General features: G+C 40.4%; 1 protein-coding gene across 1 annotated transcript in view; it reads right to left on the reverse strand.

The window, feature by feature from the left end:
- The window catches only part of EBNA1BP2 (EBNA1 binding protein 2), a 352,840-nt gene that overhangs the window by 334,891 nt on the left and 1,017 nt on the right, over positions 1-16,932 (reverse strand). The window contains exon 2 of the mRNA XM_044085375.1: positions 2,548-2,631. Within this exon, the coding sequence (XP_043941310.1) occupies positions 2,548-2,631 (84 nt within the window). The remainder of the gene's footprint in view (positions 1-2,547; positions 2,632-16,932) is intronic.

The following is a 16,932-nucleotide window of genomic DNA, read 5'->3' on the forward strand; positions in this document are numbered from 1 at the left end:
AAAACCGGATGCATATTTTTTTGGGGGTTTTTTTGGGCCACTTTCCAGTGTATCAAGAAATGAGGAGTGGGAATCCTGGAGCATGGTGGGGGGGTTCTATAGCAAGCTACAACTTGGATTGCGGTCTTGCCCAGAGTTAGTTGCACTTGGATAATCTCGGATGCATTATGCTGTGCAACTAGCCTGGAGGTGTGGATATCCTTAATGAATATGGACACGGCTCCACCTTTAGTGCTTTGTTCTGGGTTAGGTGTCCGAAAGGTGTGGTATGAATTGTTGCCTGGTAATGCAGGGGTGCTCTCTGGAACTTTGAACCAGGTCTCTGTCACTGCACAGATGTCAATGTTCTCCATTTTAAGATGTCAATGTTCTCCATTTTAAGGAGTGCCTCGAGGGAGTGCATTTTGAGGTTTAGACTTCTAGCACTGAGTAGCATTACCCTCAGATTTTGCTTGCTTGTACCGGTTACGGTGGTGAATTTGTCATTTGAACCTTGCCTAAAAAAGGCACTATAGGGGTGGCAAGAGCCTTAGCCAGTATCCGGAATTCTAAGGGTGACAGGTGCAGGCCATCTCTGGCAAAGCATCGTGGTTTGTTGATCATGTCGCCCCAGGCAGACAAATACTGGATCCCCTTAGAATGACACCAGAAGCTTAGCCAATTGTTGAAGTCAATCATTTTGTCCTTGTACTGCGGCATCATTCTGGGTGATGGCAGAATGCTACTCAGGGCTAGGGTCATACCTGCCTGGGCTACAAGATCGGAGAGCTCTTCCATGTCTCTTTTCATGTAGTCCAGGGAGGTACGTCTCAGGTCGTTCACACCAACATGGACAATGACAGAGTCATATTTGTACTTGTTTTGCAGTGACCTGAGTGCGTGGGTTATGTTAGGGTTATGATCCTGGCACCCGACAGGCAGCTGACAGTAACCTTCTCCTTGTTTAGCCTGGTGAGTGGGACATCAGTGTGCCTGACTATAGAGTCGCCTATGACTAGTGTGTTGGGTACGTTGTTTTGCCTTATTGGCTGTGGTTGAGTGGCACACTGAGTCTGCGGGCTATATGTCATTTGGGTTGTGTTGGGGGGGTGGAGGTTGCTTGCATTTCTGCTTTGGAGGTCTCTGTTGCTTGAGCAGATTATTATTGAGAGCCTCCGTGAATGTTTTTGTGTTTCTATGTGTGGATTTTGGTGGTGTAGATTTAGTGAGACTATGTGATGAGTGTGGTGTGGTGCAACTGTTTACCTTCTCCTCTTGACTGTCAAGTTCAGTCTTGATTGGAAAGAGCTCTACCTCAGTTTGGCTAGGTAAGTGCATCTCTCACAGGTTGTAGTGTTGGGTGGTAGGAGGTGAGGGTTGTCTGTGTACGAGGCAATTTCTACTTACCCCAAGATGCCCAGATTCATCAGATAGACAGGAGAGAAGCTGACCCTTGGACATGCCTGAATAAAAAAAAAAATATATATATATATATATATATTTTCTTCTAGATAAGTGAGAAAAGTGAGTACAAGAGCTGTTTTTCTCTAAGCAAGTGAGGAAAGTACCAAAACTGTTTTCCTCTAGGTAATGAGGAAGGTTTGAGTGCTGTAGTAATTAGTAGGTTATTTAGTGCTTACAAGTTCTAAACAACTGCTGATCACGAATAAGCAAATTCAAGTGCTAAAAGGAAGAATCTGTATCTGGACTAAACTAGTTACAGGAAAGTGGGGAAACAAGTGCAAGTGTGGGCTGTTAAATCAGAAAGTTGAGAGAGATGGAAAAACTGCCCAAACGGCCAATAACTACAGTCTTTGGGCCAGAACCACTCCTTATGTTGTAGCTAAGTTACCTAGTGCTTACCACTCCCACTGATAAGCTAGAAGGCTTCCCTCCAACACAGAAAGCTTGGTGGGGCTCAGAAGCTTACAAACAGTCCTGGATACAGCAAATCTAAACAGCAGTCAAAACAATTCAAAAACAGTGCAGATGGGGTCTATTAGGTAGAATGAGGTAAAGAGATGGGACTGGGGGGGGGGGGGGGTGTCCCAGATCAAAAATACAGTGGGGGCAGGCAACTGCAAAAACCTCCAAATTTAATCAACAACACAAGAATAGGGAGGGTGGGTATGGGAAAACCAACACCTTCAGCAGAGATCTGAAAAACTATACAGTGAAGCAAAAATAACAGTGCACAACTCTGAAGTCAGCCAGCAATGATATAAAATTAGTCAAACAACAATTACCAGTACACAACTCTGAAGTGCCTGAAAAATATACTCAGCTCTGTATATCTCCAGACAGTTTGAAGAGCACTCTTTCAGGACACAGGAAGGCTCCAACAATGATATGCAGACTTTTTTACTAAGTACATACATATACAGATGTATGTATATATATATATATATATATATATATATATATATATATATACACATAAACATATACATACACATATATCTATATAAAAAAAACACCAATTTCAGAAAATATATATGAAATATAGCAGTCACTCCTGCATATAAAGGAAAACAAGCTTCACACTTAAGATCTAAAAACATTACTCACCACATCATTTTTAGCTTTCTTCTTTGCCTCTAGTACAGCATTTAAACCAGGCTTCAGAAGTCCTTTTGTAAATGCTTCTTGAAGCTAGAAAGACAAAAGAGTACGGGATTACTGACTTGGTTTTAACTGTGAAAAACAGTTTTCCAGATTTATTTCAAGTTTCACTGAAATAGGAGTTAGTGTTTATCTGTACAACTGTAAAAAGTGAGCAAATGGCTTAACAAGAGTCAGTGACCACTGCTAAAAATATTTCTCTTGGGGTAAAAAGAGTATAATCCTGTTAAAGCCTAAATAAAATGCACATGCCAGTAATAGCCCTAAAATGGAAATTCAGTGCAAATATTTAATTGCGCTTACTCAAAGATACAAGAACAGAAATGTTTTCTTTAACTCATCGCCCTCATACACAGACACAAGTAAAGGTCCCAGCATGCACGTGTTCTGCCCACCTCTGTGCTATTTATATGCAAACCTTAAGGGCTAAAACAATCACAGACATATAAGGCTAAGCTTCTCAAGGTCCTCACACATCAATAGACTAGTCACTACCTAATAAACTCCTTTCAGGCAGACAGAACAGACTTTTGTTTTTTGCATTGCTAGAACATTTGAAATACCCTGCCACACTGCATTCAGGATAAACTGGTACTCTAGGGCTATCCTGTTGCATAATGCTGCACAACCGCTCATTTGGGATACCTTGATTAGTTTAATTTTTTTGGGGTACTTGACAGTAAGCAACAATTAGTACAATTAAATCAGCATCAATGTTTCATCCCCCCCCCAAAAAAAATACAGCTTAGAAAAATAAGATTTTTAAATAAGTGAATTGTTTTTACTTACTTATTGATTTACTGACGTAAGCAGGATGATCCAGTGATCATTTACAGCCACAACCAGGGCTCAGAGAGCAGTTTTCATAACATGGAAAAATTACTTAATATTAAACAGAGCATATATCAAACAGAGTCTAACAAAGTTACCTGGCACATGCTCACTAAAGCAATTATACAAGTCAGCACTAAAAAAATTAAAAGCACTACACCCTCACAAACTCCCCTTGAGTACCTTGTTCCCCATTGGCCCTTTTTTTCAATTATAAAGGAATTCCCAATACTATTCTAGCATGTCCAAAGGTCAGTTGTCAATCTCCTCTCCGGTCCAGCTGGTGAATCTGGGAATCTTGAGGCAATGTTACAACTGCCTCATGTACACAGACAACCCTCTCCTCCTTCCAACAAATTCCAACACATGTGAGAGATGCAACTATATAGCCAAACTGGAGGCTAAGCTCTCTCAACTCAGTACTGGCATAACCAGTCAGGAGGAGAAAAACCACACTCACTACAATTCCAGTCTCACATAGACCTACCACAACAGCAAACCAAACACATAAACGCACAAAAACATACTCGGAGGCTATAAATAAAAATCTGCCTAAACAGCAGAGACCTCCAAAGCAGACACCCAAGCAACCGCTACCCCAAAACAAAACACGTGCAACACATAGCTCACAAAGCCAGTGTGCCGAACAGTCACAGCCCTTAAGGCTAAACAACACAACTGATACACTTGTAATAGGTGACTCTATCGTCAGGCACACTGATGTCCCACTCACCAGACTGAACAAGGAGAAGGTCATGGTGAGCTGCCTGTCGGGCGCTAGGATCCGCCACATAACACAAGCACTCAGGTCACTCCAAGGCAAGTACAAATATGACTCAGTCATTGTCCATGCTGGTGTGAATGACCTGAGACGTACCTCCCTGGACTACATGCAACGAGACATAGAGGAGCTCTCTGAGCATGTAGCCCAGGCCGGTATGACCCTGACCTTGAGTAGCATCTTACCCTCACCAAGAATGATGCCACAATATGAAGACAAGATGATCAATTTCAACAATTGGCTTAAGTATTGGTGCCATTCAAACGGGATCCAATGCCTGTAAGCCTGGGATGACATGCTCGACACGCCACGATGCTTCGCTAAGGACGGCTTGCACCTGTCACCCCTGGGCTTTCGGATATTGGCAAAGGCTTTTGCTACCCCCATACTGCCTTTTTTAGGCAAGGCTCAAAAGACAAACCCACCTCCATAGGTATCACAATGGATAAGAAACTAAGAGTAATGCTACTCAACGCCAGAAGTCTAAACCTCAAGATGCACGCACTTGAAACTCTCCTTAGCATGGAGAACATCGATATCTGTGCAGTAACAGAAACCTGGTTCAAGGCTCCCGAGAGCACCCCAGCACTACCAGGTTATACCTCATACCATGCTTTTCAGCCCCAAAACGTGGACCGAACCACAAAAGGAGGGGGAGTATCAATATTCATCAAATTACCCACACCTCCAGGTTGGTGGCACAGCACGAAGCATCAGAGACCATCCATGTGCAACTAACAGTGGGTAAAACTGCCTTCCAGTTTATAGCCTGCTACAGACCACCCTCCCAAACCCAGGAACCCCACTCGGCCTTCCTGAGAACACTGGAAAATATGAAGGTCTCTCCAAACACCATTATATTGGGCGACTTCAACTACCCAAACATAGACTGGGAGCATTACTCTAGCTCCAACACCCTAGCCCAAAGGTTCCTAGAATTTATAAATTCAAATGCTATGGAACAACTTGTTACCACTCCCACAAGAGGGGAAAACATACTGGACCTGATCATCACCAACATGGGGACTTTATGCTCCAGACCAGAAGTGTATCCCTCACTGGTAAGATCAGACCATAAACTAATCTCACTGGATATTCACATCCCGACCCCACCCCCTGCCCAGAAAACCACAGTGAAAAACTTAGCAAATTTCACACTCCTCAAAACCGAGGTGGAAACCTTCAAAGCCCCCAGGCTTGTGGAAAATACGGCACAGACCGCAGAATCCTTTATAAACGCATTCTATGAACACCTTCAGGAATGCATGGATCATGCAATCCCAAATAAAACCAAGACCCAATCCTCCAAAGGCAGACTTCCTGTCTGGTGGACCCCAGCCATAAACAAACTATACAATAGAAGGAGGAAGCTACTACATGATAGAGCAAAATCCCAAAAAGGGAAGGCATCTCTGATCAGTATTAGCAAAAAACTATGGGCACTCATAAAATAGTCTAAGGCCAGCTTCGAGAGAAAAATTGTACAGGCCACTAAGGATAATCACAAGGCTTTCTTTAGTTATGTTAGTAACCTGGGTGGGAATTCCCAGATATGCTCAGAATTAGTCCAAAATGACAAAAAATACACCGAACCCACAGACATTGCCAACATGCTAGCTAACAGGTTCAGCGCAAACTTCTCTCCCCCCCCCTCCCCCCCAAAAGGGAAAATATCTATCCCAGCAGAGTGCTGCCCCCCTGACATCTCAGATTCTCAGGTAAGAGCCGCCCTCTCCAAAGCAAAAAACCCAGCATCAATGGGACCAGACGGTGTCCCGGGGTGCATCCTACATGAACTCCAAGAGCTAAACCCAAACATAAAACTACTGTTCAAATCTCAGCCTTACAACAGGATATGTACCCAAAGAGTGGCGCACAGCAACAGTGGTCCCTCTCCACAAAGGTGGTGCCACAATGGATCCTGGAAACTATCGCCCCATAAGCCTGACTAGCTTGGTCTGCAAAGCTATGGAAAGGATCATCATGGACCTCATAAATAAAGATATTGGGGACCTACAGACACTGGATCCTACCCAGTTCGGCTTTGTTAAGGGCAGATCTTGCCTCTTAAACCTGGTCGATTTCTTTGAAACAATCACCAAGGCCATTGACGAGGGGAAGGTGGTCCACACAGCCTACCTGGACTTCGCAAAAGCCTTCGATACAATACTCCACTCGGGCATTATAGATAAGCTCACCAGCTTAAATATAAACCCCTATGTCACTAGATGGGTTGCAAACTGGCTCAAGGACAGAACCCACATGGTTAGAATTGCTGGAGCCATGTCAGACTCCAAACCAGTTACAAGTGGTGCCCCACAAGGCTCAGTCCTGGGACCTCTCTTGTTCGGTATATATTTCTCGGAGATACAGGCAAACACGGAAGGACTGTGGCTGACCAAGTTCGCAGATGACTGCAAACTGCGCACCATAATCAACTCTCCAGCCGACACAAGCATCCTCCAAAAGGGCCTCACAGAAACAGACAACTGGTGCCAGAGCCATGGCCTCAAGCTAAACGCCAAAAAGTGTATAGTCATCCCCTTTGGCAAAAACAAAGTGCCACAAATTACCACACAGGTGGTAATCCATTAAGTACAGAAGAAGTAATTAGGGACCTGGGGACCCAAGTTGATAGCAATCTCTAATTTGACAACCACGTGGCCAAAGTGGTTAGAAAAACATTTTATATAACCCACCTAATCATGAAGGGATTCACATCTAGATCAGGGGAGTTCATCCATCCTTACTCATCCCTCATCACCCTCATCAGGCCCATAATTGAGTACAATGCCCCTTTTGGGATGTACCTTACCAGACACCTGCAGCAACTGGAAAGACCCCAAAAGTACCTCACCAAGAGAATCAAAGGGCTCAAACAGATGCCATATGCTGCTCGGTTAAACTCCAGCTCTACTCAGTGGCATACCGCCTGCTCAAAGGCGATCTGTGCCTGATGTATAAAGCCATGTCCAAACCGGAATTAATGGACATGCTGCACCTCAGAAAATCCAAATCCCATCGAGCTACGCGCTCGAGAGACTTGAACCTCAGCACTGAAATAAATAGGACATGCTGGAGGGACAGATTCATAACCCAGAGGCTCCCTTCACTCTGGAATAAAATCCCAGTCCAGGTTAGGCAGAGTCCCTCATTGACTCTCTTCAAGAGGAATCTTGATGAATGGATGGGAGATCGTAGGTTTACCCCGGGTATCACTTCTGTTTCACTGTTAGACAGAGGCACAGTATACTAACCTCGAAAAAGGGCATAGCAAAATTAATTTAAAATGGGTGACGAAAGCCAAACACACTCTGGCTAGGCTTATAAATGCCCTAGGGCAGATAGCCTAGTATGAACCTATGAACCTATAATTATGTGCAATACCCAACAGTGAGTATATTCAAGAATAGTTCACTAGAGATACACACTTTACATAGACAGATTCTTGCAAGCTGTATAAAGATCGAAAATTTGTAGTTGATTTTATAAGATTTAGATTTGGAATGCTTGTATATTATTTATTTGCATTTGAATAAAACAGATGTTCACTCTTTCCACAGACTCAGTGGCACTTTGGGTTACTTTCCAAGGTAACCCAGTACTGGCCAGCCTTCGAAAGCAAACACCCCCGTCCCACTTTCTTCCTGCGACAGCTGATTGGCTGAGCATAACAGGAGAGGAAAGCCTTCAGCTGTCACAGGATGAGAGTGCTCAGGGACCCTGTTATCCAGAGAAGAAAGTCCTCAGATACCTCACAGGATCCAGTGCTGAATTTTCCAGCTGCTCAAATAAGCCCCATTTCGGGACTCCCTCACTCTCCTTTTATTATTGAATTTATTATGTTTTTTCTATTTTTTCATTAGGTTTGTTTAAAAATATTTATTTGAATTTTTCTGGCGGTGTTTTTACAGTAATTCCGGTGGGAATTTCAGCTTGTACCCATGTTTATTTTGCTTCTACTTTTGACAAATGCTTGTTTTGGCTGTTTGAGAAAACTTACAGTATTTCTTTCAGAAGTGACATATGTGCATGCGTGTGTGTGTGTGTGTGTGTGTGTGTGTGTGTGTGTGTAGACTGTTAGACACAAAGAACTGTTTCATGCAGTCAGAACCGGGACTTAAATTGCACTCATTTTTATTGCTGTCACTTTGCTTTATTTCCATCTTTTCACAGGAAAATATTGCAGAATGTGGACTTTTTCAGCATTTGTAGAATTATTTACTATATGTATGGCTCTGTTCTGTGAGTTTTTAACACTGGGTTGAGATGTTACTGCAAATGAAGTTATTTGTATTGTGGAGATTTTATTCTCTCTCTCAGACAATTAAATATAGTTTATATTGCTATTAAAAGTTATTTTATGACAGTTTATGACATGTTAAGGTGTGTGGAGCTAATCTTAACACTGGCTTGGCAAACTAGTTGCTTTGGTGTTTGGACTGTGCGCACCAGAAATTCTTTAACTTCTGTCGGTAGTAAAAGAATTCTGACCTAATTTCAAACTTTTTTTTTGTGGGATAATAGGACAGTTAGGCAGGGTTTACTTTTGTGGGGACATAAATTATACTGTCTCCTCTTGACTTGATGGATCCTAACTTTGCTCCCCCAATCATATCCAACTGCATCTATAAAGCTATGCCTCGGCTTATCATTAGTGATTCTGTCAAGGTCACCGGTTGGCCAGCAGACCACTTACCTTTTGCCCCATCCCCCTCTAGTGTAGCTTTGCCAACCACTATGGAATGCGGTTTAGATACACCCTCTGGGGACGATTCAGTACCTGGTACAGGTATGGGAGAACCAAACCCTTTAGGTGCAGGAGTAGTCCGGGATAAGAGATCCATTGTCAGGCACAATACTCCAACCCTGGGTATTTTATGTAGTAGTAAAGTTCACAAGAAGAAGAAGAAACGGGACTTTCTTTATACACCTAATAATCAGATTATAGTAATTTATGACAGTAATGTGGTTTCCTTAGCTAAGAGTCTTCTGCAGACAGCGAATTTTGGTGGTTATGTTCCCAGCCATGGCTGTAATGCTACCTTGGCTACAGACCTTTCTGTTTCAGAAAACGAGGAGGAATCTGATGCTAGCTATGGGCATTTCCTAGTGGACAATGAGTCCAGTCAATCTGGAAGGTGAACATGAGCTTTCCTCAGATGACTACTAGATTTAATGATGCTTCTGCTTGGGTGCAGTCAGGAAATACCCAGAGCTATGCAGGGTATATGACCTCATACAGAATGAGATGCCCAATTATGCGTCTATTCCTCCTCCCTCACTAGACTTGGAATACGTTTATAAAGCTGCCTGAAGGACACCAGTATCTACTCCAGCAGTCCCTAAAAAAGCTCAGAGAATATAGGGTTTCTCAGATATGTCAGGCCTCTTATCATTTGACTGCTGACCCATCTGCAGTCTCCCCAACTGCTTGCTGAAATAAAGAAGTCCTTGGCTTCATCTAATCCAATGCCCCCTGATAAAATGGGAAAATTATTAGTTCAAGGGAAAAGACGTTTCTTATGAAATATATCCTTAAGTATGTTAAATTAAATCAAGACTATATTTGGAAATTATTTTACAGTAAGTGTATAGTTTGGATGATTTTGCTGCATTCTTACCTGCAGATCAAAAATCTTAAGTGAATGAAACTGTTTCTGACTTCACTCAGGTTTCAAAAATGATACTTTGAAAGGTGTGCTCAAATGTACAGATACATAGTCTTGAGAAATGCTGCTTCTATTTTTATTAAATAACTCCACTCAAATACCAACTTTCTCTCTCCAAAAAGTGATTTCCCTTCCCTGTAAACATCACGTGTACAAAAAGCATCATTCAATGATCATTCAATTTGTTTTATGTTTGAATTTATAGGTTCATAACTGTACACTAGGCTACTGACCAGTAGGGCCCTTAAAAGCCTAGCCGTGCAACCCAAATGTGACCAATAAATTTGATTTATATTTGACTTATGAGTTACTAATTGTCTCTATCCATCAGAGACATAGATCCAGACCAGAGATGAATTTCTGATTAAGCGCAATTTGGACCAATGGATGGATAAACAGATATGAGGAAGAATTCTGCTTCAAATGGGTGGGGGGGGGGGCCTGTTCCAGAGAATGGGAATTCTCTGAGAAACTAAATCTGACATGTTGGAGAGAGACATCTATGTTGCAAACAAAAATTATTTATTTTAATCTGGTAGCTCTGATGATGTTTTGCAGGTGGGTAAAAGATTCAAAATAAATAGTGTCCAGGGATACCTTATATGCCAGGCAAAAATCACCCATGTGTCTCTTCAGGTGCATACTGAAGGGGGCATTATACTCTTTATGAAGGGCCTGATGAGGGCCGGGTACAGTGGTACAATGACCTCTCTATTTCTGTTTGCCTTTCTTTCCTACATTTGTCGCATCATCTCTTATATCATAAAGGCTACTAAGAATGGTAGAGTAATTAGGTTAGGTCACTTATTTTATACAGAACCATTGGAAAAACAATGGCTCTTAAATAATGTATCCAACAAAGCAGCAGGTGCCCGGGGATATCGTCCAGGTTTGGTACATATTGCCAAAAGATCTGTGTCCAGTTTAAATAGGGAAGATTTATTAACATACAAAGATAAGAGTAATGGTCAGCAGTTGCAACCCTTACGTTTGGTAACTACATATGGACGTAATACACAAGGCTTTAAAAACATCATACAGAGACATTGGAACATTCTCAAAGCGGATTCAAAACTTTGTTCTATGTTGCCAGATTATTGTTCTTTTTCATTCAAAAGGGGACAAACCATTGGTTCAAAATTGAGTCATTATAAGAGAGTGGGTGCAGATTTTTCTGAACCAATTCAGCGGTCTATTTTAGGGAAACCCATTGTTGGATGTATTCCCTGTGGGCATTGTTCATTTTGTATTCGTGTTTCACGTACTTATGAATTCACCAGTAAAAATACTTCACAAGTTTTTGACATAAAGTTTTGGGCTAACTGTAATACTGAGTGGGTCATCTATTTGGTGACCTGCACTTGTTCTGCTTTCTATGTTGGAAAGACCTCTCAGCTTTCCGCCTTAGAATTTGTGAGCATTTGAGTGACATTAAAAGAAGCATTAGCAATGCATTATATAAACATTGTCTGCAACATGTATCTGCTTCATACAAATTTGTGGTTATTGATTGTATTAGGGGGAAATGTAATGACAAACAATTTTGGCAGGAGTTACTCAGCTCCAAAGAGAAAAAATGGATTATCAAACTTGGAGCTCTGTTTGCACCTGGTCTTAATGACCAATTGTGAATTCTGTGTTTGGATTGGACCATGGGTTGAACCAATCCATATTTATATGTATGTATTGTGATACTCTGTTTTTCTATTTTTGTATTTCACTGAAGAAGGCTCAGAGGAGCCGAAACCGGTTTGAATATTATTGGAATTTATTGCTTTTTTGTATAAAGCTTTTTCTGCTATTGATATCTTTATAGCAGTATTTCAGGAGGGGGGGGTTCTTCCCTCTGGTCAATAAATACTTTTTTGACATGGTTATTACCAACACTTGCTGGCTTTTTTGTTGACTACTTTTTTTTTGTTGACTGCTCTTAAATAATGTAACCTGAAGTCTTAACAAAAGCAAGTATTTCAAGCTTGGTTTTCAGTTGCAACTGAACAAGAAAACACAATCCACACTTAGTATAAATCTGCTATCTCTCCTGTTAATCAAGTAGAGTGCCACAAGGAAGACATTTTCCTTTCATTTTTTCTGATTTTCTGTCAGTATTTGATTTTACATTTTTCTATACTGTATTTTCTGTAGAACTGCAAGCTGCTTCTGGTATTTTTAAAACATTTTTGCATTGTATATGGTGCTTTGTTGAGATCAGTCACCGATTTGTGGGAAGCAAGAACAAAAACTAATTCTAGCTACAGTATTAAAAATGTTAATGCATTCAACTCAAGTTAACACCTATTAATCACAGAGGTCAGACTTCTCTCACATGAACTGCAGTTGTTACTTTAAAGGAGAACTTCACCCACAGACTCAAAAGAAAAAAATATTTTATCGTGGTTTGGTCTTTCCTACATTTTAACACCACTCTGACTACTTACAGGTTTTTAAATACTTTTATATATAATTTCTGAGTCTGACCACATGGGGTCCAGCATCTTGAAGTGATCCTGATGGTTTAGTCTGCCTCTTGGTAGCCCACAATGCAGTGCTTGTCTGTAAAAAAATTACATCATGCAGGCCTTTCTTTCTTTCTAAAGCTCTTGTCACTGCATTGATTTTACATGCATACACTGCTGTATTTCAGTTAGTTTTAAGTAACATTTCATGCCATTCAATTACTTAATATATAAACAGTGCAAATGATATAAACAATACAAATGCCACAGAACAGCCTTTCAAAGTGCTTTTACTGCTGCTTCTTTTTAGAATGGCTCAACTGCAGTCTTTTGTGGAGCATGAATTGTACTACTTCGACTCATCTCCCATCCCTATTCACACCTAACTTCCCTAGCTGTCAAATAACTAATGGTAATTTGAACTGTTACTTGCTGTGATTGACAGCTCACAACAGGAGACTTGACTCATGTAATGTTTCCTTGTTCTAGCTTTTACTTTCTGTATCGGAAGGGGAAGGACCAGGGACATCACAGCATGGAGGGGTTAGGACAGTCATGGTGATGTCAGTTTGAGGAAGGAATTGGCCAGAAAACTACCTGTATTCATTGGCCTTGGTGACATCAATGAATTGGAGACTGCAATAACTTTTTCCAGGGGGGACAAAAGTTTTTTAAAAGTGAAACCACCAGAGTACAGTAAGGTACTGTTCCAGTAGAGAGAAAACAGTAGATTTAAAATATTTTAAATGTTGCATTATTGTTTAGTCATAGCAGGGATTGTAAATAGGGAGAAAAAGGACTGAGAAAGTGAGCATTTAATAATATAATCCCATTTTTGTCCTTTAAAAAAGAATAAATTAACTCCACTACAGTTTGAACCTGTCTTTCAAACATTTATTCCTTAAAATTTATCAGAGAAGGTCACTAAAAAAAATCTAAAGAAGTTAAGTAATGAATAATGAGGATTGATGCTGACAGTCAAAAGTTGACGGTCACAATTATGTAGTAAGCTGATATGAGTGAGAGAGAGAGAGAGAGCCAGACAGAACACCACAGTAAATGATCCTCTCATAAGGATTTCTCTCGGTCCCTCTAAAATGACATTAGAACGGCAAAGGCACTAATTGCAAAACAAAATTATGCTATCCATGGCAACCCCTATTCGGGTTACTTTGGGGTATATCAAATTAGAAATTAATAACAGCCACTTACTCTAATACAGAGATATGAGTAATGCTGAAAAGCATACTTTTTTTTACAATTTCTGCATGTGGTTCTCCTTTAAGACTGTATGCTTAGTTACATAGTCAGAATTTCTCGAATGATTTAAAAGCCAAAATTCTAAATGCAGTTTTAAGTACCTTTGTAATAAATGTTTTGAAATGCAAAATGCTCACATTACAGTCTGTCCTTGCACCTCTTCCAGATCACAGTTTCATGGCAAATCTAGATCTCAAGGACACATATTCCCATTTTTCCGAATTACAGGAAATTTTTGAGATTTGCGTGTCTGGCTTACATTATCGGTTTTCTGCATTAACCTTCCAGGACTTGATCTAGATGTGGGAGAAAACCTCAAGTACATCTGTTCACCTCTTTTTCCAAACAGACAACTGAAAAAATTCTGTTCAACACATCCTTGTAGCCATGCTTGGAAAACAGACACCATCATTCCCATGGTCAGGGTTGCTCCTATATGCATTTCCATCCCTTCTAATAATTCCCAAGGTACTTCTAAAGATTCAGAAAGAATTACTAGAGATCACTGTGGTAAAACCCATTTGTCCCAGGCAAAGTTGTTTCTCTATTTTAATGGGACTGGCCAGGCAACTACCACAACTTCCTCACAGAACTTAGAGGAACTGCAACCAACAGCCAGGATGATTCAATTTTGATACCTTTTAGGCACTTGTTCCATGAGGACGCGCAGCAGGTATTTAAGGAGGCAAGGAAACTTGGATCTAGAAAATCTTACATTTACAAGTGGAACAGGTTTTCTATGTGGTGCTACACCACTAGCAAAGGTCCCAATAGGCTATCATCCCTCTGGTTTTGAAATATTTGTGCATGTTACTTAGAAGTGGTTTGTCATATTCTATCCAGATGCATTGTGCAGCTATCTTAACTGGTCATCCCATGGATCCCCCTCTTTCATCTCTTTTTCTGGTCAAACTGTTTATGAAAGGTGTGCTGCATATGAACCTCACTCGAAAGCAAATTCCTCCTCCCTGGGATCTCAGCTTTGTTCTTGAAAAATTGACCTTTCCTCCTTTTAAGCCTGCCTCTCGTACTGATTTACAGTTCATTACTTGGAAGACTTTTACTCATTACTTGGACATCTGAAAGACTAGTCTCTTGAGCTACAAGCTCTCATGGTGGGCTAATCCTGATTTTTCACAGGGGCAGGGGTATGTTACAGCCTAGTCCATCATTTATGCTAAAAGTTGTTTCTGAAATTACTCGAGCTACTTTCCCAGTGTTCTATCCCCCAAAAAACACGGGGGGGGGGGGGGATTCTACATACCTAGACTGCACCTTGACAGAACAAAGCCCTTTAGGAAAGATGACCAGCTGTTTGTCTCCATTATACAGGGGCTAAGAAAGGTCAACTTGTCTCTAAGCAAACTACTGCATAATGGCGGTCTTCTGCTACTGTATTCTGTTACTCCCACCATGATAAATCTCCTCTAGACAAGGGTAAGGCTCACTTTACCTTATCCTCTCTGATGACATACTTTAAAGGGTAAAGGTAGCAACCTTGTCCTCTGTTCACACCTTCACAAAGCACTCCAAGCTGGATTCCTATTCAAAATCCAGAGCAGGCTTTGCTTGGATCATTCTCCAGGGACTCTTGAATCCTTATCCTTCCACCTCTCAGGTAGGGTGAGCTTTGAGAATCTATCTAAAATGCCACTGAGATAATGGAATGATGCACAACTGTACTATGTTGATATCCTACTTAACTGTAACAGTAGATGTTTGAATGCCTCACTCTCTCAGTGGCACCAGCCACCCACCATCCCCTGACTGTGCATAGTTGAGGTGGGCTTCAACCTCTTTGATTTGGCTGTTGGATATGTTTTTTTTAATAAGGTATTGGTAATGGCTGCGAATTTACTCTTTCTAGACTATTCTGGCTTCAGGCACTTTGCTCTCCTTTGTGGCCTGAACACTAAACTCCCATGACAGCTAAAGGTTTCCTTCTAGGACAGGGTCAACCAATCAGATGTCAAAGGAAAAGAAAGGAAGGGAGTCGGATTTTTTTTAAATCTGGCCAGTACTGGGTTAAATTGGCAGATAACCCAAAATGCCACTGAGGCAGCGAGGAATTCGAACATCCTTTTCAAGCAAGTAGGACTTGCACAACTACATTTTCTTCCCACTGTTCTTAAATGTGCACAGTTGTGAGCCTCTGCATCTCTTATTACTTACTACACCTTACAGATGCTGAAATGGTAACCGAACAAGATATTTTATAGCTGTTGAAGCTTTCTCTATTCTGTTAACATTTGGACCATCTCCCATCCTCACAGCTCAGTTCTTATACTGAAGCTTTCCTTACTCAAAAGTTTGACAACAGGAGTTTGTTGGAAGATACTACTCAGACAAAAGTGACATATAGCCAATGCTACTGGTTTGAATAATGCAACTATATCCAAGATTTTGGATGTTTTGAAACTTCAAAATAATAATAATGCTCAACAATATTGATTGTTGCAGCATTCCTCATCATTTTTATGACTGATTTTTACGGTAGTGCATACAGGATTTTTGGACTTAAGAAGTTCAATGGATTCTTTTCATACAGTGATTAATAGAGAGGATGTGGCTTGAAATGCATATTCAGACTTTTGCAGTGTTCATTTTTAAATAGAAAGGTTGAGTGCTGTTATACAGCAAATGTCATTCATCAGTTAAAGCTGCTTTCATTAATGAATCTAATTGAATCTTAAAATGTTGACAGATATCCTTCTCAGCTGCAAAAGGTAGCATTTTGGCTGAAAAAATAATTGTTATTTTCAACAAAGAAGACAAGAAATAGCTTTGAAAAGGATTAGCTTTTTAAAAAGGACTACTACTTTTAATTTAATCTACAATCTAGCTTCAGCCAACACTAAAGATATACCAAAAGAACAACCAAATTTTTATGAATAAGAAAATACAAAAACATTTTTTTGAGAAGATTCCTAATAAATCTGAGAATAAATCAGAAATGTCAACAATATAGATTTTGTTTTAGTAAATGCCACCTCATTCCATTATTAACTGGATTTTAAGTTTCCTTATGCAATAGGCTGTTCTTCATGTCATGTTTTATACAGATCATACTTAATTCAGTGCAGGCATATATGAACTTAATTGTGCAGTTAAGTAGGAAAACAATATTGGTCATTTAAACATTCACTTAGGTATGTTTTTAAGAAATGTGAGTTTTATACTCTGGATTGTATGACAGGATACTTTCATGGTTTCATGACAGGGATCAAGAGAAATTTAAATTATAAAGAAAACTAAAAGCTTTATATAGATCATATTTCACTCCATGTTCGGAAATACGAGCTCAAGTATATTATTTACAAAAAAAAACAAA

Source organism: Protopterus annectens, chromosome 10.part0, assembly GCF_019279795.1.
Source record: "Protopterus annectens isolate FY-2018-M chromosome 10.part0, PAN1.0, whole genome shotgun sequence".
Lineage (NCBI taxonomy): Eukaryota > Metazoa > Chordata > Ceratodontiformes > Protopteridae > Protopterus > Protopterus annectens.